Source organism: Pituophis catenifer, unplaced genomic scaffold, assembly GCF_029215685.1.
Source record: "Pituophis catenifer annectens isolate HBS135680 unplaced genomic scaffold, rPitCat1.0.hap2 SCAF_3, whole genome shotgun sequence".
Lineage (NCBI taxonomy): Eukaryota > Metazoa > Chordata > Lepidosauria > Squamata > Colubridae > Pituophis > Pituophis catenifer.
In genome coordinates this window covers 174,887,991-174,912,525 of record NW_027256883.1, presented here as the reverse complement: position 1 = coordinate 174,912,525, position 24,535 = coordinate 174,887,991, and the positions used below count along the sequence as shown (strand labels likewise).

The 24,535-nt window shown below is 36.0% G+C and overlaps 2 protein-coding genes across 2 annotated transcripts; one reads left to right on the top strand and one right to left on the bottom strand.

Annotated features, from left to right (window-relative positions):
- Positions 1 to 205: 205 nt before the first annotated feature.
- On the bottom strand, positions 206 to 9,356 carry ATP5PB (ATP synthase peripheral stalk-membrane subunit b). The gene is made up of 7 exons (XM_070941569.1): positions 9,246 to 9,356; positions 9,085 to 9,133; positions 7,454 to 7,599; positions 6,100 to 6,263; positions 4,294 to 4,419; positions 3,438 to 3,617; positions 206 to 360 (listed from the first exon to the last, which is right to left on the bottom strand). The coding sequence occupies exons 1-7, from the start codon at positions 9,274 to 9,276 to the stop codon at positions 289 to 291; spliced, it is 768 nt and encodes a 255-aa protein (XP_070797670.1). The 5' UTR covers positions 9,277 to 9,356; the 3' UTR covers positions 206 to 288.
- Positions 9,357 to 11,073: 1,717 nt separating this feature from the next.
- WDR77 (WD repeat domain 77) lies at positions 11,074 to 22,624 on the top strand. Its single transcript, XM_070939819.1, has 10 exons — positions 11,074 to 11,277; positions 12,961 to 13,146; positions 14,213 to 14,354; positions 14,437 to 14,486; positions 15,718 to 15,788; positions 16,007 to 16,061; positions 17,791 to 17,862; positions 17,965 to 18,073; positions 19,565 to 19,633; positions 20,763 to 22,624. The coding sequence occupies exons 1-10, from the start codon at positions 11,154 to 11,156 to the stop codon at positions 20,923 to 20,925; spliced, it is 1,041 nt and encodes a 346-aa protein (XP_070795920.1). The 5' UTR covers positions 11,074 to 11,153; the 3' UTR covers positions 20,926 to 22,624.
- The last annotated feature ends 1,911 nt before the right edge of the window (positions 22,625 to 24,535 follow it).

Below are 24,535 nucleotides of genomic sequence, written 5' to 3'. Positions count from 1 at the left end.
TTTCTTTAAACAGGAAAACCTTTCTCCAAGTTTGTGAAGAGGCCTGACAAAACACTTCTGTTAAGTGTGTGAAATAGTATTAGCCATATTTAGAGAAGACAAATATAAATTTCATTTACATCATTTTGTGGTTAAATTTGCAAAGGTATCTCTTTTCTGAATACTGTGATGTGAAAATATAAGGAGAGGAACACATTCAAGGAACTTTCAGAGTAAACCAAACCATGATACTATGTTTTAATTAAGGATAGAAATTGTACAATTTTGGAAGTTTCAACAATGTTCGACTTAGAGAGATACTTGGGCAGACTTTGACAATGCTTTCAGGTCCAAAAGGCATTTGGCAATGTTCTCCTTCTCCTATAATATAGAAAAGAAATTAACATTTAAGTTTAAAGAACCTACAAAAAATATTCAAGATCTGGAGGTTCACTGCAGCTTTATGATTCTATACAATTGGCTTCTGTACAAATACAAATTACATACTATTAAATGTACACAAACTTTAAAACATTTAGTCTTGACTGAAAATTAGAATTTAAAATCAAGAATGAGGTTACTTAAACTGCATTTGACCTTTTCAAAAATCAGTATTAAAAGAAAAATCATCTACTGATCAGATATAAAACTACACAAAAAATGAGAACATACATGGTTCTTAAATAATTCAGGTCCATGAAGGAAAAATGTAACATAAAGAAACCCATTCCTAGAGAATCTAATTGATATCATGAAAAATATTTGGCTCTTTACCCAATCCTCTCAATCAAAAATTGTGCTATCTTAGAATGTAGAGATAAGATTTCAGACTACCCTAGACCAATTTCCCTGTATTTAGAATAAAAGCATTTTGTTAAAGCATACTATTGCTATATGAAGTAATCTTTTCAGCATGGACTGATATGAAAAAAGATAAGACAATTTTATGAGGAAAAAGGATGCCATATCATATTTTCAGTTTTCTCCATTTTGAGCTAAGGAAAACATAATTAATCATGCCTTTCTATCACAATTACAATGGAAAACTATCTCCAAACACAGTAATTAATCTCAATTTTTTTTAAAAAAGCTAAGAAAAACAGAAGTTATAGTTGATAACTATTCATTTAAAGTAAAATCCGTTTTGGGCCTCTAGAGAAATAATTGCAGTCTATTAATTTTAATACAGAAATATTTTAAAAAAACTTCCCACTCCAAATTCCAATGGAGTTCCACATACTTTTATATATGCTTAACTATGATTTGTTGAATAACTCATACTTGGCTGAGTCTATAAGCCATGTTTTGCCAAACTTGCAAAATAAAGAACAAAACAAAGCAGTTTCGCTTAGTAATTGGGGCTAACATGGCTCTTAGCCCCAATTGAATGATTTGACAAATAAGTTAAAAATTAATAGTTGCCATTCTAATAATGAATGACAGTGAAGTTCCCAATCTCTACAGGGTGGAGATTGGTGAAGATTTTGAGGTATATTATTGGCGGTGTCACTGCGTTTTTGTATTTGTCAGCTGGGCTCCCATTCTAAGCTTTACGGTAGATGCAGAGCTTCTTATCTCAGAAGCCACTGCGCATGTCCACATTTTTTCTTCCACATTCTTCTAACTTTCTTTGTTCGCCTGCCAAGAGGTCTGGCAGGAACGCTGCCAAGATGTAATTAATTAACTAGTAAGATGTTTTTTTTTACTTCTTTATAATAAAATGTGTTTATTAGAATATATCTCGGTTTTATTTTATTTTCGTAAAGTATACTCCAAGGGAAAGGTCACGATCCATTCTCTAATCAAGGTGCAATTACCCAAAAGCAGAATGGGATTAATTGCCACCCTGACAGGGGGGTCTCCGAAAATAGCTGCCATGGTCACCATGACACACATATTATTAGAAAGAACACTTTTTCCCATACTTTCTTTACTTTTAAAGAATGAGAATCTCAATTTATGTTTGTCTTTAACCCCTTCCAAATAACAGACTGTCATCCATTACTTTGTAATAATGATTTTGAAGAGTCCAGCTGCTATGGAGAATCCAGTAAAGAAGTCTGTAATTTGTTTTACAGCTTGCTATATTTAAAATAAAATAAAAGTACCAAGATTGAGAAAGGAGCCTGGCATCTAGTTGTTTTCCTGCCTGGTCATTATTTTCAAAATGGAAAGTTGATATAATTCTTATTTGTAAAAACAACACATCACACAGCAACTTTAAAAGTAAAATAGCACTTATCCATAGGCTTAACATTGTAGCCCATGACAGCCATTTGTGACACTCACAATTTTCCCTTAAAATTTCAGTAGTCCCCACTGGTCCAAAAATATTGCTTATTCCTCAATAAGTATTAATGGGTAATATCTAAGAGTTGCTTTTGTTTGTATGTCTTGTATACTTCAGAAAAGATGTACAAAGAGACTGTATGTTTTGAAATTAATTCAAAGCTACACTGGATTTCAGAACTGTAGGATATCTTTAGAGCAACCAAGCAACATTTTTTTAGACTTCTGTGTGGCCACAAATGCAGCAGTGTCTCTTTCCAGTCTGTGGAAGCTTGAAAAAAGACATGGTTGCCTTACAGGAAGGTTTCTCAACGTGGTCCATACTAACTTCCAAAGGTAAATATTGGGTTATTATTATTGTAGTACTACTATTAATTAAAGCAATATTTATTATTTCCATATATATTTGGAGATCAATTAACAATCTGAAACTTTATGAAGACGTTGATGAGGTGAAGAGTCTGCAAGTCCAGCATATATTCTGAAAACCTCTTCTAAAATCTTTTCAAAGAATAGGAAAGGTAAAGGTTCCCCTTGCACATATGTGCTAATCGTTCCTGACTCTAGGGGGAGGTGCTCATCTCTGTTTCAAAGCCGAAGAGCCAGCGCTGCCTGAAGACATCTCTGTGGTCATATGGCCGGCATGACTAAATGCCAAAGGCGCACGGAACGCTGTTACCTTCCCACCAAAGGTGGCCCCCTATTTTTTTACTTGCATTTTTTACATGCTTTCAAACTACTAGGTTGGCAGAAACTGGGACAAGTAACGGGAGCTCACCCCATTATGCAACACTAGGGATTCGAACTGTTGAACTGCAGACCTTTCGATCAACAAGCTCAGCGTCTTAGCCACTGAGTCACCTTGTCCTTTTTCAAAGAATATGTGACAGTAAAAATATGTAGCATATACTTATTACATGTATCAACACCACAGACTGAACAATAGAGTATACATGACCACAAATAGATTTTGATTAAAATGGTTCAACAAAATACAAAAGTGTAAAATCAATAAAATGAAACATTAACTTTTAGATCAAAAAGATGAATCTATCACCCAATTGGATAGATATATTTTTTTCACTGTGGAGTAAAGGAAGGGAAATCTAGTGGCTTTTCCAGCAGTAAAATGGTCACAAACCATCTGTAAGGGAATATCTGCTAAGTACCTGTTGGGCTGAAACACTCTGCCAAACACTTTGTTCTACCCAGTTGATCATATGATCTCGTTCCATACGCCTCTTGAGCTGCTGTAATGCAATTTGATAGTCTAGCCTCTTCTTCACCTCCCTGGATACAGTGAGAAGCCTTTCTCTATAGTTGGTCTCCAGGATCATAGCAATATTGTTCTAGAGTCACAAGAAAACGTGAGATTTCTTATTATTTTGATTATAATATTTATGTGATATATAAGAATGAGTATGTGGTTGAAACATAAATATGTTCATGCATACAGATGCAAAGGAATGAATGTAAATAAAAAAAGCATAGTTGATTTAATTATTTATAATGAAAGTGATATAACTAATGAAAAAAACATAAGTGGTGACAGACCATGTTCTGTGATGTGCAAGCATAGAAAATTACACAAAGAAAGGAAGACAATGGAAAAATAAGTGTGAAAATAGGACAGCAAGACATATCAATCTTGTATGAAAAGTATAAGATGATTAAGTGTAGTTCACAAAGCAGAGGATACCTGGATGAACCATTCTGTACCAGTTGTACTTTTTAGTATTTAACCCATGTAAAGTTTATCAGAATAGTCCAGCTATAACATGACTAAGGTATGAACAAACTAAGTACTACTCTCATAAATCACAAGTATGATCATAAAAATGAAACCATGTATTCATTATTATAATAGTTACCAGAAGGCTGTGTTCTAGAGTGAGGGAAGATAACTTGGTAACATCCAGAAGTTTGGATTTTAATTCCTGTCAGCCCTAGCTGGTTTGGACAAGAAAAGTGCTTGTGAGAGTTGTTTCCAAGCAATTTTTAGCATCATCCCATTTCCTACTTTACCCGCTTGGCATCAAAGAGATAGCGGCGACCCTCAATTCTCCATTGTTCTTTCTTCTCCTCCTCAATTCCCTCCTGGCATCTATTTATAAGATGACTTTTAAAGTTCTCGTAAGCATCACGTTGCTCCTAAAATGAGAGACATATAAGCCAGTTTAATCCTAAAAGAAATCAAAATGTTCAGTCTTTTGCTACATGCCAATTTTACCTTAATACAATACTATTGGCAAAAGAAAGTATAATTATTATTCTGAAAAAAAAAAATGAAGTTGCTGATTGACAAACACTAGCAATTTAACATCATAGGCTACATTCAGATTGAATTCTGGTTTAACCGTTAACAAGCAGAATACAGGTGGTCACTGCTCTCATTTGGTTCCTTCTACCAGCAAGAATAACCAAGCACATAAAGATGGTTACGTTTATTTCATTTATATAATACACAGAACAGTGGTTTGTTAGAAGAAACTAGAATCATTAAGACCTATTTTCTCATTTTATGAGATAAACACAGCAGACTTCCCAGTTCATATAATATTGAATACTACAAGGGACAGTATTGCCTCTCCCATTAGTTAAACACAATACTGTTTAAGAATACAAGAATACTGGCTGCTTATAATTAAACAGCTGATTATAACAGTTTTCATTTATTTTTCTCTACTTGAACAGATAAGTAATATCTGGGCCTATCATCCTGACTCAGATAACAACACTCCAATGGCATTTCTTAATTCTGGAGAACAGTTCTAGTAATAACACAGACACACACACAGACACGTAGAATATTTAGGTACATTAAATTCTGTAAGAAATTTTATTGGGTAGTTTTATTATCTCCTTGAAAATCTTGACATGTGCTTTCCAAGGACATGTGTGGCAAGGTGACAGAGCCTTGTCTGCCAATGGACCAGCCACTTCTATCTCTCTCCCCACACACCTCTCTGCCCTTTCAACCAGGCCAGCACTGAGAGAAAAAGAATGATGAAAGTCAACTGGAACAGCGAAGGTGACAGCAGAGTACAGGCAGTCAAAAGAGGCAAGTGGGGAGAGGTGAAGCAGAGGAGGTTCAAGTAGAACAAGAGATGAATGAAGTCCTTGTCTAACAACCACACAGTTGTGGCCTAATGACTGCAATCTGGATTGCAAGGACTGCTATCACTAGACAGTGTAGCCATGTGATGCTTTGCTTAACAACTGCTGTTCTTAGTGATGCAAATTCCAGCTCCAATTAGGGCTGCAATCCAAGGACTATCTGCAAGAGGATTTTGAATAATATAAAAATTAGGATTGTGTTACAATCCTATACATGTTTGTCTAGGAAGCAGCTGGATGAAAATCATGGAATTAGTCTGTGTAAACACACGCATGATATTTTTGTCAAACTCCTTGCCCTTAAAAATCTGGGCTTTGCAGGGCTGTACAAACCTGGATATTTGATAAGCTTTGGGAGGATATTAGTTTGGGTCTGCCCCTGATGGATATCATTTTTATTCTATTGTTTTTGTCTTTTTTTGTTGCTGTTAATGCATTGTATTTTCTTCCAAATGATTCACAACCAGCCTACAACAACTAGAAATCTCAGTAGTAAATAATTAAAATAGGAATTACAAAGGCCAAAGTTAAATTGGGAGCTATTTATTACAATAATAGTGCTTGCAAATACCAAAAAGTATTCTGTATTCTAAAGATCACTTTAAAATGCTTCACATTATGCAGAATATATTAAGTTATAATATTCCTGGGAATATACCTGCAACAAAATAAGCAATTCAACAAAGTATAATACAATTGAAGAACTATACTTACGTCCATTTTTTTGTCAAGAAAAGCTGCTACAAGAGGACCATACTTCTTAATTCCATAGATTATTAAACCCACAATAAGAACACCACTTATTGTTTCATGATTTATTACATAAATTTCCTTAGACAGGAAGTAGAATGTCAGTCCAGTTGCAAGCATATATGGACCTAACAATAAGCAAAATATAATATTATACAGAAGGCAGAAATACTCAATATAATGGAAAGGATCTAAAATGATCCTCGAGAATATTGTACACATTATCTTTCCCCTGTATGTAAACTGCAAGAGGCAAAAGCTGTTGCTCTTGAGGCAGGTCACATAAGCCTGAAAGTGCAAACCTTAATTTGTCATTTTTTTCTTACAAAATTTCATCAAGATATAGCAGTTAAGCAAGTTTAATTAACATTCTTTTCAAAAATTAAAGTAATATTTCATGGATTTTATCATTTCACCACTTTCTCTAAAATGCTACTGGTTATATGAATCAGTGTTGACTCCTGGTGACTGCCTGGGAAAGCCTCTGTAGTTTTCTTGGCAAGATTTCAGAAGGGGTTTCCCATTGTCTGCTTCCTAGGACTGCGAGTGTATGAATAGTTCAAGGTTATTTACTGTGCTTTTGCCTAAGGTAGGTTTAAACTTTACAGACTCCCCATTTCTTAGCTTGGTGCTAAATCACTATACCAAATGGCATCTGTAATTGTAATAGAGTCAACTTGTAATAGGGCTTTTCCGCTATAGCAGAAGGGCTCTGCTATATTAATCTTGAAATGAGTTGATAAATGCACAGGCCTAACTACAAAAATATCTGTCATTTGTTTTTAAAAAAATTACAGTACTGTTTCTTCCTCAGGAAAAACATCCCACCAAGTCAGACAGGGTGGCTGTGCCCCAGGTCCCATCCCTTAATTATTGTCATATATTGGGACCTAGAAAGCATTTCTTCTCCATTCCTGCTCCTGCCCTGTGGAACACCATTCACTCAGAAGCCCAGAAGGCCTTGGCATTTCTGCAAATATTGGAGAATATTGCAAATAAGGGTAAAACCCAGAATGCTGATATGTGGGATTGTGTCACCCCAGACTGTCAGTTTTTATTGTGGTTGACTATTTGCTAACAGTAAATACATGCATTTAAAAATTCATTGCATAAGCCTGCATTTGCCACAAATATGCTTAAATGCATAATTTAAAAATAAATTCCTAGTATTTATCATTTCACCGCCAGTAATTAGTATAATAAAATATCCCTCCGTTAACGACAGCACTTCAATATTCCCTAATGCATATATAAAATACTTTGAAAAATAAGAAATTAAGTGTACTAAATAAATACTAGAATAGTTTCAAAGGTATACCTGTGACTCCTGTTTTAGGATACAAAAATTGGAAAAATTCTTCAGGGATTATTCCATGGCGAACTTTTCCACCTTTCTCTGGAAGAGCTGGCACCGGAGCCAAGCGCTGTTGACTTGTGTGAAGTGATCTTGATGCATGAAATATGCTGTAATTTAAAAAGTTATTTAATAACTTTGTTAAATAAATCCAATTATTTCAGTTCATATTGTTTTCTTGACAATTTTCCCAAGTACGTCTGTTATTAAAAGAAAATCTGATTTTCTAATTTGCCTAGCATAGTATATCATTCATTATTTGTTAGCCATGCTTTGCCATAGGAGAAGCCGGCATATTTCTCAAACATTTGTAAGTACATTGCACCTTGCCAGGTTATGCAAATATAAACATAAGTTCCCAAATTCTTCACCTCCCAACTGAACTTTTACAATATTGGCCTCATGTTCCATAATTTTTCAAAAAATAATCAGGCAATAATTTTCAAGGGACATAAAATGCAAATAAAAAACCTTGCATATTGAATACTATGAATACACATACAATCTTAAGGAGAAATGCAAATATTTTAAACCATTCATTATCACTATGCCAAGTTATGTCTGCACAAGAACATTTATTACAAAGACCATCTTTCCTATAGTTAATGGAGACCAGACTTGAATAATGGATCCTCCTTGTAGCCAGAACAATTCACTAAAGCAGGTTTGTTTCCCATGTTTTGTGATAATAAATCTGCATCAATCTGCATCAATGTATAAACCACAGTAAAGGTGGTCAAGAGTCGCTGACCAACCGCAGGGTTCATTGCAATTTCCTTAATTTCATCTAAGGCTTTCAATCAAAAGGCCTTTGCTATCCAAAATGATGATGATATTCAGATGGCATGTGTCTGTAGAGATTCTCAGTCATCCAGGTCATGGTTGTCCCAAAGGTTCCCGAATGCCATCACTCTGCTTAACAATTAATTCCCACAACAGTGTCAAATAATTTACTAAGACGGTATTACTGTTCTTCTCCTCTTCCTTACAAGTATCTCTCTCTTCCCACTTATTACTATAACCATGTTGCTTGTATCTTCCAATTTATATTGTTTTTGTTTCCTGGTACAATTTCATAGCTTATTAGTAACCTTGACTATCACTAAGTGTTGTATCTTTTTATTCGTGATGAATGCATTTTATTCTCCTTATGTACACTGAGAGCACTTACACCAAAGACAAATTCCTTGTGTGTCCAATCACACTTGGCCAATAAAAGAATTCAATTCAATTCAATTCAATAATTCTATTCTATTCTTATTCTATTCTAAAAACTGGACTTTCTTGTTTTCTCTTTCAAGACATTTCGCTTCTCCTTCAGCTCTGACAGGATAGGAATCCTTCCATTCCCCACTATCCTGTCAGAGCTGAAGGAGCTTCTTGAAGGAGAAGCGAAACGTCCTCAAAGAGAAAACAAGAAAGTCCAGTTGCCTCCTGAAAAATAGCACCTTTTGGGACAAATGGCGTGTGGTTCACTTGAGGCCACAGGAACAAAAACCGGTATCCTTAACAGAGAAGAGGACCCAGATGCCCGGCTGCCTTTCAAGGCCATCAGCGCGTCTCATTCCCTTTCCCACTGACCCAGCTATACTCACCCCGATGACAGGGCGGGTAGAGCCACCGAACTCTTCAGGCCGGCCGGGGCTGCAGAGAGAGAGAGAGAGAGAAAAAAAAAAGCAGATCAGGTCACAGTGCAATCCTCCCCCCCCCCTCACGGCTTCGCGCCCCTTGGGCCACCCCTCTCTCATTCACTCACCCAGGGCACGCAACGCCAACCGAGAGAACATCGCGCCTTGCCCCTCACAGCCCGACGTCCCTGTGACCCCCGGTCACAAAACTAAAATGGCCGCCCCCGTTCCCAGATTCTCGCGAGAAAATCGGACTCGCGCTGTCTCCTCTTAGCTCCGCCTCCGACTCAGGAGCTATCACCATAGAGCAGAAGTCTTCAAACTTGGCAGCTTTAAGACTTGTGGACTTCAACTAGCTGGCTGGAGAATTCTGGGAGTTGGAAGTCCACAAGTCTTAAAGCTGCCAAGTTTGGGAACCCTTGCCATAGAGCTACGCCAAGACAACTGAGAGTTGTTAAAAAAGCTTGGGGGCGGGGGAATACCCGCGGAGTTTTAAAAACTTTTTAAAAAAAGTTCGACAGTCACAGGGACATCTATTGGTGAATGCAGGACTATGTTTCGTTGATGCTGAAATATTATGCTCTTTTTCGATCTTGAGTTTGTGGGGAAATCTGATAAGACCATTTTAAACAATTGGAAAAGTGACAGTGGTTCATACCACCCCACAACTTAAATATATCATTGCGCTCATTTTTCCAGGTTGTGGTTGAGATCAATTCAAGGCAAGCCGATGCCACTTTTACTTATCTATAAAACACGTCTTTTGTTACCTCTAAACGGAACCTCCAAAGTTGTCACAATCAAAACCAAAATAAATGAGCAATTATGTAAAATAAAAACATTCCCCTGCCTTGCACAGCTGAAGTTGAAATTTTATTTATGAACACTTGGTAATGTACCAGGAAGTCTCAAGGTACAGCTATTTAGAACAATACAGTAGGATAGCCGACTTCCAGAATTCAACATGATTACAGCCATCTAATCCATCTACCCAAGTCTTACAATTGTTTCTGATAAATGTCAGTTCAAATTACATTGATAGATTGGAGATGAATACTACAGATAGAATGCAGTTTAACATTTTCACTTAGACTTTGGAGTGGGGGACACCTGGCCTGGCAAAAGTACTTATGAAAAGTATCTTGGAATAGTAGTTGATTGCATATTAGTATAGGACAGTAGTGCAATACAACTACAAAAAGGGAAGGTTTGCACTGTGATATGACATTTTTTATCATTTTGACATCATGATTCATAATAGCTACCTACAGGCCTGTCCTCCATCATTCCAAAGTATGGCTACAAAGCCATGCATTCATATAAGAAAAGGGTCAAGTCTATAAGAATATTAAAATATGACTTCTTTTAATAGCATTCTCTAGGATATGTTCAAATGCAGGCATGGTAGCCATCTGTACTTTAATTTGAATTCCTGCACTGACAAAAGGTTAAGCTCCATAATTCATGCCTTAATTCTTCAGTTAAAGCGTCTTCTATTTCAGTGTTTCTGAACCTCTGCAATTTAAGTTGAGTGAACTTTAAATCTCAGAATTCCCTAACCACCATGGGGAATTTTCTCTAACAGGGAAATTCTGGGCGTTGGTCCACACAATTTAAGTTATTGAGGTTGAGAAACATTGGTTCCTATTCTCTATTGGTTCCTATTCTGTTTTATAGAGTTTGATTCTGTGGTCTCGGAGAATACCGCAAGAAAAATCTTTTACTGTCTTAACTCCCTCCTGGAAGGGAATCTTGGAAGTTCTCGCGAGATTCTGGCTGCGGAATTCTGGGAGTTGAAGTCCATACGGTTTAAATTGCTAAGATTGAGAAACACTTGGTTCTAGCTCTATAGAATTCGATTATACGGTCTAGGAAAATATCGCGAGAAAAGCATGCACAGGCTTGAATTCCGCCTTGAGGGTATTTTGGAAGTTCTCGCGAGATAAGGAAGAGTACTATCGGGGCGGTAAGAGTGTCTTTTTTGGAACACGTGGGCGTGCTTGGAGTTTGTTGGACCGCATTTCACTGCTGCACCTATGGAAGAAACCAAGGCGAGTCCCGGCCATGCAGTGGAGGCAGAAGCCGGACCCGAGTGGAATATTCCTCCCAACGCTCCCGCCTGTATGGAGCGCCACCTGGACCGGGCCCATTACCGAACAGGTACCCCATGAGTGTTTACCAAGGTGGTGTCCCCAGGCGCCCTTTGTTACAACTCATCACCGTCGCTGTCTGGGAATAATGTCAGGTGTAGCCCCGAACGTCTGTAGCCTGCATTTCAGAGATCTTGCAAGCTTTTACAGGGTGATGGTGGCTGGGGATCCGAGATGTCGTATGCCTTGTGGGTGCCCACGTTATCTTTCTCGTGAACTCCGCTGTCAGCTGGAGCCTCTTTTAAATTGGCTATTTTTGCCATGTGAGCCGAGTTTCATTCTGTTAATATACACTGCTCAAAAAAAAATAAAGGGAACACAAGCAGAAGACATCCGAGATCTGAATGAATGAACTAGCCTTATTAAATACTTTGTTCGTTACATACAGTAGTTTTGTGTTCCCTTTAGTTGTTCGAACAGTGTATAAACTACTGTATGTAAAGAACAAAGTATTTAATAAGGCTAGTTCATTCATTCAGATCTCGGATGTCTTCTGCTTGTGTTCCCTTTATTTTTTTTGAGCAGTATATTTATGTAGTATTCATTATATGCAATTTTAAATATGTCTTCTTTGATGTCTTTATAATTTTTATTCGGCTTTTTTTAAAAGAATGACAGAAACCCAACAATTATCCTGTGATGTTCTGAATCACTACAGAGTATAAAACTCTTACTGTAGGATCAGTCTTCCCACATTTCAAACTCCAGTTATCCTTGCCTATAATCCCCATCCTTCATAGCAAGTGATCAGGATTGACAGTGGCAGTTGCAGAAATCCTAGTCTGATGTAGGCAAGGGTACTCTAGTCTAGATCAGTCGATTTCAAAGTGTGATTCCAAATAATACTTTAAACTGTCTGTCTCAATTTTGAATACAGTAAATATAGATATTGCCTGGCTATATGAAAGTTCTTTGAGGTTCTCAATCACTTTTAGGAATGTAAACTGCTAATAGCAACCACTGTGCTTTAGTCTGCTTCTATAATTGTGTATTAAAGTATTCAAGGGTAGTGCATTATTCATACACCTGGACACCATTCAGGAAAGACAGCTTTTCTCCATATGTGAAAACACACACACACACACACACACACACACACACACACACACACACACACACACACACGAATGTTGATTGAAGGGCACCTCTGATGCTCAAGAGGCATTTTCATCATTATTAAAAGATGGATAAACTTTTGTTATTAAAAAATCAGATTCAAACCTTACCAGAATTGAACAATCCTCTGGTCTTTTTTTAGTTATAAAAAAATCTTAAGTAACAGTTTGGTGAACTCTTGAGTCTAAATTTTCACCTTGGCAAATAGCTAGATTATCTTTGAATGAACTCCCTTCTATTACTCAGATATTTTTAGTGCCATCATGAAATATACTTTTGTCCTCAGCATTTCATTAGTTCTTCATATTTTTATACTTTATACATAAACTCATTATATTCTTTTTGGTAAATTGAGAGTATATGCAAAAGAAGCCTATACTTCCCGCCCTCACTATGAGTAGAATCCAAAGCTGGACTAAGAATTTAAGAACATCATTCAAGACAAAACTACATTTTCTTTATTGGAACAGTTCTCTGCTGAAAAATAAAGGTCCTGGGTAAAATGCAAAACTCAATGTTTTATTCATTATACATTAAAATATTTATTACACTAATCTGTTTTAATTTTGCTTTTCAGATGGTTCTCTGCTCCTGGGAGCATCCAGTTTGAGTGGTCGTTGCTGGGTTGGTTCCATTTGGGTATTCAAAGATACATCAAGAGCTCCTAATGAAGGCTTTTGCTCTGCGGGTGTTCAAACTGAAGCAGGTATAGCAGATCTGAAGTGGGTAGCAGACAAAGGAATCTTGGTAGCATCAGATTCAGGTGAGTGTCAAAAGATATTTGTCTCCTAAAACTTGTTAGAGTTGAAAGATAGTGTCAAAGATAGAATGAAATTTCCTAGAACCTGTTGATTCAAGAATGTTGAAAACTACTTCCCATATTGGAAGAATCATTTCCAGAAAAATAGCAGAATGATCCTACAGAAAATCAGAATATTCTGGAGGAACTGGACAATGGAGTTTGGATACAAAATGCAAGCTTGAGATTTTGCTTTCTTTCTTTCTTAAAGCCAGTGACAAATTAAAAGTGTCTGCTTCTCTCTGCCTTATCTGTTCGTGTGTGTGATTTAGCCAAACAATCAATGATGTAAAAATTATTGAAGGTTCTTGTGAGTACTTGAGTAATTTCTTTCTTTTTTTTGTAATGAAGCTACATTTTATTGTAGTTTAGGGTATCCCATATTTCAATGAACATTTGATGGAACAAATCAAAATACCACATATTGGCAACTTGGTGACTATTTAATTTCGACACACTGCTCAGTACTGAAATCGTTCAGGGACTTAACAGTTGAATATTTTTTCTAAATGCAAACATTAGAAACATTGAACATAGGAAACTTAAACATATTTAAAAATAACTGTTGAAAATCAACTTTTAAAGCCTGACAGAAACATATGTGCTTTAATGGGTTTTTAAAAAGCTAATGGAAATATTAGGCCCATCTCTATAGGAAATGTGGTCCAAAGAACTGAGACTGTAAAAGAGAAGGCTTGGTTCCAAATCAGACAAACTCTTAGCAACTTTAGCCACACTAAGGTAGACAATCTGTAAAAGCATAGATGTTCATGTGAAATGAGGTGTTCCGTCAGATAGCTTGGATCTAAGCCTTGTAGGGCCTTAAAGGTCATAAGAGGTACTTTGTATTTTGCCCAGAAACAAAATGACAACTGGAGTACTTTAAGCCCAGGTGTAATATGGTCTCTACATTTTTACCAGGACAAGCCCAGCTGCCAAGTTGTATACAAACTGAAGTTTCAGGACTAAGACAATCAAATAAGGCAAGCTGCAGTGTATGAATTTGATTTTCTTCTTTCCTGTTCCTCAGGTGCTCTGGAATTTTGGGAGCTGGATGAGAATGAGACTCTAATAGTGAACCAATTCTGTAAATATGAGCATGATGACATTGTGACAACTGTGAGTGTTGTTTCCAACAATACACAGGCTATCAGTGGCAGCAAAGATTTCAGGTGACTCTTGTGCTGTTGTTTTTCTGCTTTATATAAAAACATCTATGTTTTTTCATAAACCTGATCTAACTTTTATGTCTAGTGTGAAGATCTGGGATATCCCTCAACAAACAGTACTCAGCACATATAGAGGTAAGAGCCAAACTGGCCAAATATTTCCTTACTCAATTATTTCATCTTGCCTTTCTTCCCAAGTAAATTGCAAGCGATTCACCTTTGTCCCAGTGTATCCTCATATGGGAGGTTTGAGGACAGTTATATCAATCTGATCTAATAAACTTCATGAATGAGTAGAGTTGAATCAAAATGTCTTCCTTCAACACACTGGTGTCCAGTTTCTTTTCTCTTATTTACAGTGAGTGCATCTGAGTTTTGTCATAATTTGTACTAGGTATGATTGACAACTTGGCAGAAGATTGGTGTTCTTTCAGACACCCAGTAGTTTTCAAAAATCAATTTTTGTTGTGAAAGAGTTACTATTTTTCAAGTGGTCTTATCAATCCAATTTTTTTTAGCTGAATTCATCTCAGTGGGGTGAAGACTATGCCATCCATGGTGGACAGGACTGGACAGGGAGTTTGAAAGGAGTAGTCATGTAGCTGCTGCTTTTCCTTTGTGTGAGTCATGTTTCAAGTTCTGTCCAGCATGGATTGGAGACAGAAAGTTATATGAAATTTTTGGATTGCTCAGGTATTTAAAATTTACTGCAAAACAACGATGTGAAAAAAACAAGATATTAAAATCAGAAAGAGGCACCCCAATTTCAGTTTTTAACAAGTTATTACTCTACTTAGCTGATACATGAGATGAGTCAAAATTCTGAGCTATAATTGTTAAGAGATGATCCAGGATTTTTTTTTTTAACCTCTTAATTTTTAAGTTAATTGTGGTGGCTCAAATTGACTAAAAGCATTCTCATTCCCACAAGATAGATTTCAGGCAGTTTCAATTAAAGAAAAATATCAAGGGGAATTCTTGGATTATTGAAATGCACTCAATTTAGGCTTTTGGCTACAAAACATTGCTTTTTACTGCAAGATATTAAGAATCTGAATAGAATTCCGCTGATTATATTTCTACAATTGTACTTGCTCTAAGTTGTCCAAATCAACAAAGCCACCAAGCACTTAACCATGAAATAATAAATCATATTTCATTATGAAGTAAAACCCCCCGAACCTTGTGTTTTATTACTCCCTTTGCACAAGACTGTTGTCCAGCAGTTACTTCCTTGTTTACTTTTTGAGATTCTTTGAAAGTTATTTAAGAAGAAAAATTGTACTAATCAGGAAAAAGCATAAAGAAGCATTATGTTTTTTGTTCTATGCAGATTAATATATATACATTTTGCCCTATTTTTTAGCCCATTCTGGTCAAGTGGCCTGTGTGGCCTCCTGCCCTGGAAAGGATACAGTGTTCCTGTCCTGCGCTGAGGTAAACTCCACTTTTTAATTTCTGAATTACTGTAGACTTAACCTCTTTTTTCTCAAGGCAAAAGTGAATGGAATCTTAGATAGTGTCAAAGGGATGACAAGGATAATAGTACAGTATTGCAAAGAAATGGGGAAATGTGGAAAAACTGGAATGCCAGAGTATATTTTGGTTGACAATTTCACTTTTAATTCTGTTTTATTAATTTTGTACTTCTTTAGGATAGCAGGGTTTTACTCTGGGATACCAGATCTCCAAAGCCAGCATCTCGAATTGGTATGTCTCATATTTGATAGTTTTGGAAATGTTTCTCCTTTAAGTAGAAAAAATGTTGGTTCTTTCCCCTCCGACATAACCTTTGAGTAGGCTATTCCGTAGCCAGTTGGAAGGCCCTAAGAATACAATTTTTTAAGATACTCAAACTCTCATATACTCCTGGGCACACCCACTTCTTGGTGGAGGTGGATAGAGTATTTCATCCATTGCCATCAGAAGAAGACCTAAAGAAGCATCAGTATTTATTTATTTTTTTGGACAGTTGGTATTGGCAAAAAGTTGGAAAAGGTTTAAATTTTTGATTCCAAAATTCTTTATGCCTAGTCTGCATTGTGGTCTTTTTGGCAGGGAATGGACACATGTAAGATTTTGCCTGTCTAGGGTCGGATCACTCCTTCCAGTCTCACAGGGAGAAGATGATAAATCTCAGGGAAACAGCCCAAGGGATCAAGTGACTGTACCTTTCAAATGTACAGTCAAATGACTGTAACTTTCAAATGTCAGTGAACTGTAGTTTCCAGCAGAAAACTGTTGGAGATCTTTATGATAAAGGTTAGAGAGAAATGTGGTTGTTCCCCATGAAACAAATTTTTCTAACCATACATTCTTAACATTGAATCACTGTCCTATGCAAAAATTATAATCACAAAATAAAGTTATGGTAAGAATGCTTTAAGAGTTTGTTTAATTCTTTCATGTATGGAATCTATTCTCTGGTTTACAATCTAGTCATTAGAGCAGTTTTATAGATATACAGAGTGGATATTAATGATCACTTAAGTTGTGGTTTGCACTCTCACTTTGAGTCAAAGCCTGGGACATTCGCACTTGGCTTTAATTGTGAGTTGTGGAATGCAGAAATATAACATTATTCCAAGTCAGTAAAATGAGAAGAATGGGTTTGAGGTGAGATTGGGTAAGAGAGGCTCACTGCATGATGGAGTCAGATGGAGTATATTAATCTGCCCAAGACTAGTGGTTTACCAGTATGCCTAAAAGCCAGCTCACACCCTAGTGCTTAGCATAGTTATTGGCAGCAGATGGTGTCACTTGAATCATGTAATTCAAGAAGGAAATCCAATTATGAATTGTAAAAATCTTTATGTTAAATTGTCCTTATTGTAGAAATGCATGCAGGATCCAGAAGTATTGTAACAAGTAATCTAATTAAGTGCTCAAGTGCTTAAGTGCTCTGGACAGCAGCTTTAAGTGTTCCCCCCACCCCTTTGTATCCCTGTCTTTTTTTCTTAGATTTTGGCCTTCTAAAAGGAAAATCAAAAGATATAAAGTTGAAATAGTGTAGCATAAAATATAGGACTGTTTCACATTTCCTCTTAAATTTGAAAGGTCACTTATGGTCAATGATGCATTCTCAAGCTAACCAACCTTCCATGGTGACTTTGGAAATAAAATTAGAGGAATTCCTAATTCTAATTCTGCCCTTAGATCCCAAAGAAAAAGCAGAATATTAATGCAAGAAATAAGTAAATGACTAAAACTTATCTCAACCTATTTTTGTTTTAGGTAAAAATCAGATACTTTTAGATAGATGATTAAGTCTTAAACTGCTTTTTTTTTATAGAAATAAGCTAACAAAATGAGTTTAAAGGAGGAAATGTCTATTTGTGTGTGTTTTTTTTTGAATATTAGCTAGCAATCAGTTGTCTTCCATGAAACGGAAAGACTTGCGAACCTAATTATATTTTTTTCTGTCATTACATATATTCAGCTTGCAATGCCTCTTGTAATCTTTCTACCTCACTGGCATGGCATCCACATCAAAATGATACTTTTGTTTTGGGTAAGGAATTGTTTTAAAAAAATCCTTTTTACATATTACATATTTTTACCTATTAAATAACCATTTAACTCCAGCTGGCTGTTCTCCATTGTTATTTCAAAGGTGACGAAAGTGGGATGATTGCACTTATAGACACAAAGAATCCAGATACCATCATCAGTTCAACTGTGCATTCCCGTAGTATCACAGGATTTGCTTTTTCTGCACACAGGTAGGAGTGCAGTGTCAAAAAAAAAAAAAAAAAAAGGAACTGTATGTAGTTTGTCTGTTACTTTTATTTACAAATGTATGTGATGTTCACTCATGGATGTCAACTGGTTCATGTGTATAAGTGTACATTATCTCATATTCATATGAGAGCCAGCGTGAGGTAATGGCTAAGGGGCTGGACTGGGAGTGAGGAGACTCAGGTTCTAGTCATAGAAGGTGGCTGAGTGAATATATGTCCCTATATAGTTTTTATCCTTTTAAGATTGTAAACCACCCAGAATTATTCTGTGGTAAGATGGATATCCAAGAAATTTTACAAATCAATTAAATAAATAAATAAATGTATACTAATCTATATTGGATCAAATTGATAGATAATCTATAATCTATAATCTTCATGAGCAAGCCTTCATCCTGCAGTGGACTGATTCAATCTCATAATAATTACATGTACACTCACCAGACAAAGAAAAGCTTTCTAAAAACTCTACAAACAGCACCATGAAAACTAAAAAGGCCTACTAATCTTGCCTTGCACTTACAAACACTATCAAAGCATTACAGCTTTTTCCCTTCCAAGTAGATGTAAAAATGGTTTATCTGTAAAAGGTGATAAAAAAGCTTCTTCCCTTTCCTGATGTTTTGTAAAATTGCTAAATCCAGAAGAATTTACGCATGGCCATTTGAATTTACAAAGATCTATGTTCCCTAATTCAGAAGTATATGGCTCTGGTTATAGGTTGTCACTTGGGACCTGGAAGATTAGTCTGCTTCAGTAGTCAACAGAAGGTCTCTACGGAAAGTCTTTTTCAAATTTACAGTTCTCTTTAGAAATTTGTCATTCAACTTTAGATTTGCCTTTTAGACAAAGAAGACTAAAAAGTTACTAATTCTTCTAGATTCTGAGCAATATTTTCTTTTAGTACAAATTTGATTTAGTATCTTTATTTTCAGTTGATGCTCTTTTGTAACGAAAAAAGACTTGATTGGTATGCTTGGCTAAAATTAAAATACAACAGTGAATTTACCTAACCAGATTTGGCTTTTACTAAGATATTGTTAATCTTTTAATTTCAGTTTTAAACTACAAAAGCTACTTTATCTTTGCTCATCTTGTGTTGTGTTGTTACAAAAAAAGGTTCTTGTATGTAAACCTAATCCATTCATTCTCTCTGGAACTCACTAAATATATAGTGTAATTTTTTTCCCCCACTTCAGGCAGTCTCTTTTATACCTCTCCTGTTGGATGACATTGCTTGCTTTATCCCTTAGTCTTTCCTGTATCAGTCATAAATATATCTCTGTGTCTGCTCACATGCGTTGATCTGATAATTATTTCTGTTTCTTCCCCAGTTTCAACATACAGATTATAAGGTTTTCTTTGCTATGACGTTTATTTATATGTCATTAATAAGCTCTCATATTTGTTTGTCACATTTAAACAAAAAACAGAAAAAATATTGTATGTGTTAATAGAAGCTTTTTCTTCTAGTTCACCTCAGCTGGCTTCTATCAGTGAAGATTGTTCTGTCGTTGTTCTTGACTCCAGTTTTTCAGAAGTGTGAGTTACAAAAGAGTTCAATCCACTTGCAGTTCTCTCAGTTTCTGTGCCATATAGTCATTTAGGCTCTCAGTGATATGATTGCCGTCTTGGTTAAAAGTTGCATATATTTATATAAAAATAATTGTGCACTGCAGTTCATATTCAAATTGCCACCTCCGGTTAAAGTGATGATCAGAACAAAGCATGCTTGTTTTTATCCTGGTTGGATCTTGTGGCCAAAGGCAAATCACCTGAGCCTCATAATTGGTCTACCAGGTTAATGAATCCATGCAAGAGTAGAACAGAGTTTATCCAGAATTTATTTATCCAAAGTCATCCTTGCACAATGAAAGCAGTTTGCATGTAGAATAATACAGTAAAATGAAGAATTCCATACAGTGTATTTTCCTCAGTTGGAAATTGGACGCTGCATTGCAGGGAGGTAGTACGTCTGTAGACTCTGTTCAGAATAGCTACCACCTCTGTTCTAGACAAGAGAAAATTAGAAACTGTTGCTTACATTGATGCTTCAGAAATTGTTAAGGATTTCCTTCTCTGGAACCATTATATTATTTAAAATATTTATAGTCCACCCACTATCCACCAGGATCTTCAAATAGTGGAACACCAACATTATCTCCGCCATCTGAAAATCCCAATAGATAATGTGTGGACTGTAAATAGAGCGTATTCCTTTAGCTTTCACTAATAAGGGTTTATCTAAAATTGGGAAATTAAATGCAGACTGAAAGCTGGATTTATGTCACTCTAATGGCTGCATATTTTGGGGAAAATGGGTGGGACTTTAGTGAGGAGAAGTCTTGTTTCCTTCCAGAAGCCCTTTCATTGGTTGGTCTCTTCTGCATATGAGTCAAATAATAATGTCCTACCTTTTGCTACATGGAGAATGGCCCTTTGTGAACAGAGTAAAGCAGTTTTTGCTCATTGCCTTATTTCTGAAGGAGCATAGTCAATGTTTACAGATAACCTCATGTGGAGTGCTTTCAAACATTAGTTTTTCCTCATTTTAGCAATTCACATCTTTCTCGTTGTAATTTGCAGGTAGTCTGGTATTAATAATTATTTATTTATGAACTCACCTGTGGATTTCTAAACTAACAGCAGAAATGTTTCCTATCTTTCCCAGTTTTAGGAATCGGTCTCATCGAGATTTTGTAACAGGCTTATCGTGGTCTCCCTTGAATAAAAACTCATTGACAACAGTTGGATGGGACCATCAAGTTCTACATCACACAATCCCAGTGCAGAATAACCACCGTTCTGGGAAAAACGATATTATCACTGCATAGTTTGTACTTCCTGGGTCCTTTCCTCTGGAATGGCTCTTTTTGTGGGGATATATAATGGAGCTAAATAATACTCCAGCAAAGAATGGTCCTATAACAATTTCAAGTTAAATGAATGGGAGATGCCTTCCAGCTGCTTATTACAGCCAGTCAAATTCTGCAAGAAACTGAAGTTTTATAGTGATTTGGACAATAATACAAAAAGAATTGGTTTCATTTAATTTTTGTTGGCAATACTTTATACAACCTTGAAAATGTTGCAGATGCGTATTTTTCTTTGTGTATTTTTACTGTGGAATAAATCTTACAGGCCTCTCTGGATTTGCCTGCTAGATTTTGGCCAAATTTATAATTTAATATACTCAGTTCACATAGCATATACATCAGTTTAGTTGTGAGGTTGAATGCTTCAATTTGGCATATTCCAGTTGGGGGAATCTTCTAGTGTGAAGCAAAAAAAAATCTTTCTCCAATTTCCTGATACAGAATTTCTTATACATTCAACTGTGCATAATAAAATCTGATAGTTTTTTTGGATTTCTGTTTCTTGAACAGCAACTCTTTCCATGGTTCTCTAGCATGCATTGCAGACAAAACCTCACTTGTAACAATAGCAAGGTGCATGCAAAATAATTTTTATCTTAGCTTTAGGATGTGCTTTTTAAAAAAAGGGCCGGAGACAATAGTTGGGAAAAATGTTCTGCATAGCATATCTTGTTGGACCTGACCCAGCCTTCCAAGTTTCCTTTTCAAAGTCCACATCTTTCCCTAAAGAGAGGCCACTTCAGAAAGCAGCTGTATTTAGAACTTCCATAGTTTTTTTAGCAGATACTTAATATTTCACTCTACTCCCCTACATCTTTGATAAGTAATATAACAAAAATGGTATTATTGTAAGTTCTATGAATCTTAAAGTGTCGTTTGCCTTTAAGTTGTCTTACAATACTCATTAGAGAAGCCTTCCTAACTGGGCTTTCTCAAAACACATTGGGATTGCTCTTCCTATAGGATATGCTGGCTAAGAATTCTGGGAATTACAGGGCATCTGGTTAGGGAAAACTTTTCCTAGACACTGTTCTGCAGATTCCCTTGTTTGCTACTTGGCAAGAAGACTTTGGATATGTTTATATTATGACTTCTCCTATTTTGGTTCAGCATTTAGGAATGCATGGAGAGAGGAGGGAGACACTTTGAATCTAATTGCTTTAATTTAGATTGTATAACAGATCCAAACAGCTGTGCATATGAATGGAAAAGGGAATTGGCTATTCTGAAGTTAGCGGACATTCCAGGATTCCTTGAGTATAAAAAGACTGAAATCTTGCAAACTCCTGCCTTCAGTATGAGCTTCCACATTTTTTGGAAAGGCATAGAAACAGGCAAGTTTGGTGTAAAATGTGTTGTTAGATGTCGGGGTTGTCCACCATTGATTTCTAACAATGTTTGTTTTTATAAATGTTCTATTTTATTCACTATATTCAAGCCCAAATTTCATACTGGAATAAAAATTATAGGCATATTGATGTGGCACATCATGGTTTTGTAATGAGATGCTAGGAGAACTTCTGGAGAAGGTAGTGAAACATAGTTATTTGATGTTCTTAACTATTGAATACTGTCCCATGACTTGTGAAATCTGAAATGCATAACAACCATACTCAAATGGAAGGCAGTTTTTAAAATAAACCTCTTTGTTTTTAAATTTGTGACTTGTTTGAGTCTTGTCTTTTTTTTATATCTGCAGGTTTTAATAAAATTGGGGACTACAGGCAGTCCTCAATTTACGACCATAATTGAGCCCAATGAGAAATTTGTTAAGTGAGTTTTGCCCCATTTTACGACTTTTCTTGTCATGTTTGTTAAGTAAATCACTGTAGTTGTTAAATTAGTAACACGGCTGTTAATTTCCCCATTGACTTTGCTTGTCAGAAGGTTGCAAAAGAGAATCACATGACCCCAGGACACTGCAGCTGTCATAAATATGAGTCACTTGTCAAGCATCCAAATTGCAATCACATGACCATGGGGATGCTGCAAGTTCATAAGTGTGAAAAATGTTCATAAGTCACTTTTTTCAGTACCTGTATTACTTTTCAAATTGCATTGATAAATTTTGTCACTTAACCACAGTCCAAGGTTAAAACTGATTAAGTTTGTATTGGAAATGATCAAGATCCAAATGCTACTTTATTCCCATGAAATGTAAGATCAAACACCAAAAATGTTTGGTGGGGTGCTAATATTCATTGTGCTACACGAATATGGTCTAACTGTTCAGTAAATAATTGAAGCTTTTCTCCATTACTAGCAATGGATATTTCCATTGTTGTACCACAAGGAGGCAGATTGTTATTATTTAGCTTTGCTGAATATAGTACTTTACTGCAATTTGCCCTATGTATCAGGGATATTCATTCTTTATTTCAAAGAGGAACTATGGACCTTGTGCAGCCAGAGGATATCTCTGTAGCTAAGTAAAGTAACTATGTCTTTCAGACTACTACCTGAACCTGGATAAAAATCTTAAGGTCATTATTCCATGCCATGCATCCTAATATAATAGAGAATAGGTGAAGGCTTTCTTCATTGTGACAATTCTTCAGGTATTTTGTTGATTCTTCAAGAAACGGAAAATGTTTGTTTAAATACATACAATATTTGTTTTTAATTTGTTTTTAAATATTTCATTCTGGCCAATATTATGCAGAGTGAAATAATTATTTCCCATGGTTTTGGAGATCATATTGATGCAGGAATTATTGAGTCTCATCTGCACCTCTATAACTGGTTTGGCTCTGACAGACACAGACTTCAGAGGATAATTAGAACTGCAGAAAAAACAATTGCTACCAACCTGCCTTCCATTGAGGACCTGTATACTGCACGAGTCAAAAAGAGGGCTGTGAAAATATTTACAGACCCCTCACATCCTGGACATAAACTGTTTCAACTCTTACCCTCAAAACGACGCTATAGAGCACTGCACACCAGAACAACTAGACACAATAGTTTTTCCCTGAATGCCATCACTCTCCTAAACAAATAATTCCCTCAACGCTCTAACTATTTACTAAGTCTGCACTACTATTAATCTCATTGTTCCCACTACTCATCTCCTTCCACTTATGACTGTAATTTTTGTTGCTTGCATCCTTACAATTTATATTGATAACTTTCCTGATTGCTTATTTGTACATTATGACTATCATTAAGTGTTGTACCTTATGATTCTTGATGAATGTATCTTTTATGTACTCTGAGAGCGTATGCACCAAGACAAATTCCTTGTGTGTCCAATCACACTTGGCCAATAAAAAATTCTATTCTATTCTAAATCATATGTACTGTTCATGAAGCATATCACAAACTGACTCCTGTTCAATTGTAATTAAAAGTTCTTGTGCCCATATAATTTACAAGCAAGAAATTTGCCATCTTGTTTGCCTAATAAGATAATTTCTGTTTTTTCTCAACTGATAAAATCAATATTTCCCAAATTATATGTTCACTTTCCCCTAAGTATATGCTGCTTTCGTGTTGTTAGCTAAGCTTCCTATATTAATACCTCACCAAGGCAGCTAACTTCTTGTATCTCTTGTATCTTCTAGTGCCA

Bases quoted from the DNA above. Each gene is read 5' to 3' on its own strand.
- ATP5PB (XM_070941569.1), bottom strand. From the start codon at position 9,276: ATGTTCTCTCGGTTGGCGTTGCGTGCCCTGG. The intron at 9,134-9,245 runs GTGAGTGAATGA...CTCTCTCTGCAG, and splicing joins GTTGGCGTTGCGTGCCCTGG to CCCCGGCCGGCCTGAAGAGT. The intron at 6,264-7,453 runs GTATACCTTTGA...GCTTATTGTTAG, and splicing joins TCCTAAAACAGGAGTCACAG to GTCCATATATGCTTGCAACT.
- WDR77 (XM_070939819.1), top strand. From the start codon at position 11,154: ATGGAAGAAACCAAGGCGAGTCCCGGCCATGCAGTGGAGGCAGAAGCC. The intron at 14,355-14,436 runs GTGACTCTTGTG...TTTTATGTCTAG, and splicing joins AGTGGCAGCAAAGATTTCAG to TGTGAAGATCTGGGATATCC. The intron at 17,863-17,964 runs GTAAGGAATTGT...GTTATTTCAAAG, and splicing joins AAATGATACTTTTGTTTTGG to GTGACGAAAGTGGGATGATT.